This window comes from Hemibagrus wyckioides, linkage group LG17, assembly GCF_019097595.1.
Source record: "Hemibagrus wyckioides isolate EC202008001 linkage group LG17, SWU_Hwy_1.0, whole genome shotgun sequence".
In the NCBI taxonomy this organism is placed as follows: Eukaryota; Metazoa; Chordata; class Actinopteri; order Siluriformes; family Bagridae; genus Hemibagrus; species Hemibagrus wyckioides.
The window spans coordinates 3,275,705-3,279,276 of NC_080726.1; the positions used below are offsets into that span (position 1 = coordinate 3,275,705).

Sequence of the window (3,572 nt, forward strand, 5' to 3'; positions counted from 1 at the left end):
TCTGAAGGGTGCATGAGGGACAAAAACGCACCTGACTGTAAAATCCTGTCCATACAGCTAGCTAAAATGTTCATCAGCCCATAAATCCAGAGATTTCAAGAAAATAAAAAAACATTAAGAACAAACTTTGATGAAACACTGCGCTCCAAAAACCAAACCCAACAAATCCAAGAAGTTTATTCTCACCTGCAGCCAGCAATTAATGAGCAATTAACTCACGCAAGGGTGTGTTTTAGTTCAAACCGAACCCGAATTCATTAATCAGGTTTAAGGAAAAGAAGGGATTTGGACTTACCCCCAGCCTGAGAGTGAAATAATCCGCAGAGGAAGAGCCACGCTAGCGGACCCATTCTGGCATAGTACACATCCAAGCACGACTTTCTTCACGAATTCTCTCGCTCTCTTTCTGTATAAGTCTGTGTATGTGTGTCTATGTGTCCAGAACACACTTTTCTGTCCTTCGCTTAGGGACTCAGGAGAGCCGGTGGTGAGGAACACGCATGCACCGGGCTCATACTGCCTTTTCCGGGCACGGAGAACGAGAATCCGGGGGCGCGCGCGCGCTGCACGCGGGTACTCCGTGAAACTCCGCGCGTGCGTTTGTATATGTGTGTGTCTCTCTCCCTATCGCGCGCGCACTATATGTGCGTATGTATATATTTGTGTGTGTGCGTGTGTGTTAAATCGCAACGTTACGCACGCGCATACACGCTCTCGGATTCACACACACGTACACGAGCAGCTCATATATTTTCAAAAGATTTCCGCGCGCATGTCGTATCAAATCAAACGATGCTCCAAGAAAACGAGCTTTTTCTTTTCTTTTTTTGAGTATAGATATCTTTATATTTTGTCTCCGGTCCTTTTCCCGGTTCTATAAATGACCCGAGAACAGTGTGGGAAGTGTGTGTAAGACAGGAGAAAAAAGTGATGCTGTCCGTTTCCGAGATTTTGCAAATCAACCGCAAAAATACAACAAGATAAAAATCCCAAGTCCAGATCTGTAACGGCATTTAAAAGAAAAAAAGAGGAAACATCTCGTCCATGTGCCAGATGAGTCCACGCCAAAGTCCACCAGCAGTGGTGTAGCGTAATGTAATGTGTGTGTAATGTATAAGAGAGTGTGCTGAGAGAGAGAGAGAGAGAGAGAGAGAGAGAGAGCGCACTGCTCTCTGAGCGCACTTCAGCACTCAACTGGCGTGCAAGCTCGAGCCCGAAAGAAGCGAGGAGGAGGAGAAGGAGAGGAGGTGTGGTGAAGGAGTGTGGAGAGCGCGGAGAGGACTGGTGGAGGATGGAGGATGGAGCAGAGGGAGATGAAGCAGCAGCACTCACTGGGGGTTTTGGGTGTCTGAGCGCCGCGGTTTCTGTGGCGCATCAAGTTTACGCACCTGAGGACGCGCGCGCAGGACTGGGATTAAATCCAGCTGAGGTCAAGACTGAACTGAGTCAGGAAGTGTGTCCAGGATTCGGCTGGACTGCTCGTTAACTGTCACTTACAATAGATAGATAGATAGAATATTAAGATATTAAATAAAAATCTCCCCAAATTAAGATTAGGACTCCTGTAGGTGGAGGTATCTATCTATCTATCTATCTATCTATCTATCTATCTATCTATCTATCTATCTAATGGTGATATCTCCGAAAAATTGATTGGTTGGTTGATTGATCATTTAGTCATATAGTTTAACTCTAGCAGTATGTAACTATTATTATTATTATTATTATTATTATTATTATTATTATTATTGTTGTTGTTGTTGTTGTTGTTGTTTGCTGTATCGGCATATCCTTTGTCACTGTGTGCAGTTATTAAGCTGTTACACTGTCATCTAATAGACTTGTTGATATTTAATTTTTTCCTCTATCCACTATCATCTCAACAGACAAACCATTCCTCCATCCATCCATCCATCCATCCATCCAGGCTTTGTGCATTTAGCAATTTCCCTTCATTAAATTGTGAAAAGCTGCTGAGAAATGACTCCATCATTAGTCATGTGCGCCGAAAAGGCCCGCGGTGTTTTAGTGCGCAAGATCACGAGGGTTCAGACGCGCGCGTGCGACTCATTTCCCGACTTTCAGGCCAAGACAAAGGGCAGTACAGTAGAGTACAGTACAGGACAGTACAGGACAGAGCAGAACGATACAGTTCATGTCGTTAGGGGAGGAAAAAAAACCAAAAAGAGATTTATCCTCAATGTCTCCTGCGTGACGGAGGAAACTGTGATGTTCAAGGTTGCATTCTTTATATCGTGAATGACAAGAAGTCATAGTGAAAACTGAGAGGCTGATGTAAAGCTGATGGATGGGAAGAGCCGAGAGAGAGAGAATCTCGCCTGCAGTGAGACATTAGCGCCCCCTGATGGTTTAGATGAGAAGTTCTACACGCAGGGGTTCACTTGATGGCCATCAAAGAGAAATAATAATAATAAAAAGAATAATAAATGAGTGTTTTAGTGTATTAGTGTACACTGTTAGTATTCTAAAGGGGTTCTAGCAGTCATAAGGTTCTACAGGGAAGGTTCAAACAGGATAATTTTTCTGCTGTTTTATGTACAAAAAATAGAAAAAAAAACCCAAAATAATAATAATAATAATAATAATAATAATAATAATAATAATATACTATTATTATAAATAATAACATTTATACAAATCATAATAATATATTATAAATAATATTATCTTTATTTTATTATTAAATAATAATAATAAAACAATTATTATTATTATTATTATTATTATTATTATTATTGCTGCAAAAATAACTATTTTACTCTCAAGAGTGTGGGAAGGATTATTCATATCTGCTTCAATGCTCTTAAACATGGAGTTTTTTGGGGTTCTATATAGAACTAATTAGAATTAGAATTAGAATTAGAACCCCCCTGGCCCACAAAACAAACAAACAAACAAATAAACAGGTCCTAGAGAATGCTGGACAGCAAACAAGCTTTTCTTTTAAACTGGTTCAGCGAATGTGTGAGGTGAAAAGGGTGCCATTACTTTTGGAGTGTGTATGTAGATAACGCTGTGAGATGTTTTTAAATAACGCGTTAACGGACGCATTAATTTGAGAAGAGATCAAATAGTTGATTCAGTTTGTGAAATAAGCATTTAAGACCCATCTAACCTGGACTCCATGAACCTTATTAAGTTCTTTATTAATGATTTTTTTCCTAATGATTCTATTTAAAAGAAGAAGAGTTTCATATCGAGCCGTTGCTTTTAAGAGTGGATTATAAAATAACAGCACTGAAAGCACATTGTTGTTTAACAAAGAAAAACTATTTCTCTTTAGAATAATTACAGCAGTGAAGTTTTCTATAATAATAGTGTCCGGTGTGAGCACTTTGCAGCAGTCAGCACGTTTTCAGACACTGAGTTTTTTTTTTTTCATTTCTTGGCAAAGACGAACAAATGAATAAACAAACAAAACTCAGCTGCCTTTCGCTCATTAGCTTAAAAAAGAGAAAAATGACAGTGTGGAAAGCACAAGGAAAGAATGTTTATATCTGCTATAAAGTAAGAGAACAGGAACAGAGATAATATTTTCACAACATACACTA

At 39.4% G+C, this 3,572-nt stretch overlaps 1 protein-coding gene across 11 annotated transcripts in view; it reads right to left on the reverse strand.

The window, feature by feature from the left end:
• robo2 (roundabout, axon guidance receptor, homolog 2 (Drosophila)) overlaps nt 1-1,197 on the reverse strand; it is a 229,083-nt gene extending 227,886 nt beyond the window's left edge. For 6 of the 11 annotated variants that reach the window (XM_058413730.1, XM_058413724.1, XM_058413725.1 and 3 more), the window contains exon 1: nt 296-1,195. In XM_058413730.1, coding sequence (XP_058269713.1) covers nt 296-350 — 55 coding nt within the window. In that variant the 5' untranslated portion in view covers nt 351-1,195. Of the gene's footprint in view, nt 1-295 lie in introns of all 11 variants that reach the window. The other 5 variants (XM_058413732.1, XM_058413727.1, XM_058413731.1 and 2 more) reach the window with 3 other exon arrangements.
• Between the last annotated feature and the right edge of the window lie 2,375 nt (nt 1,198-3,572).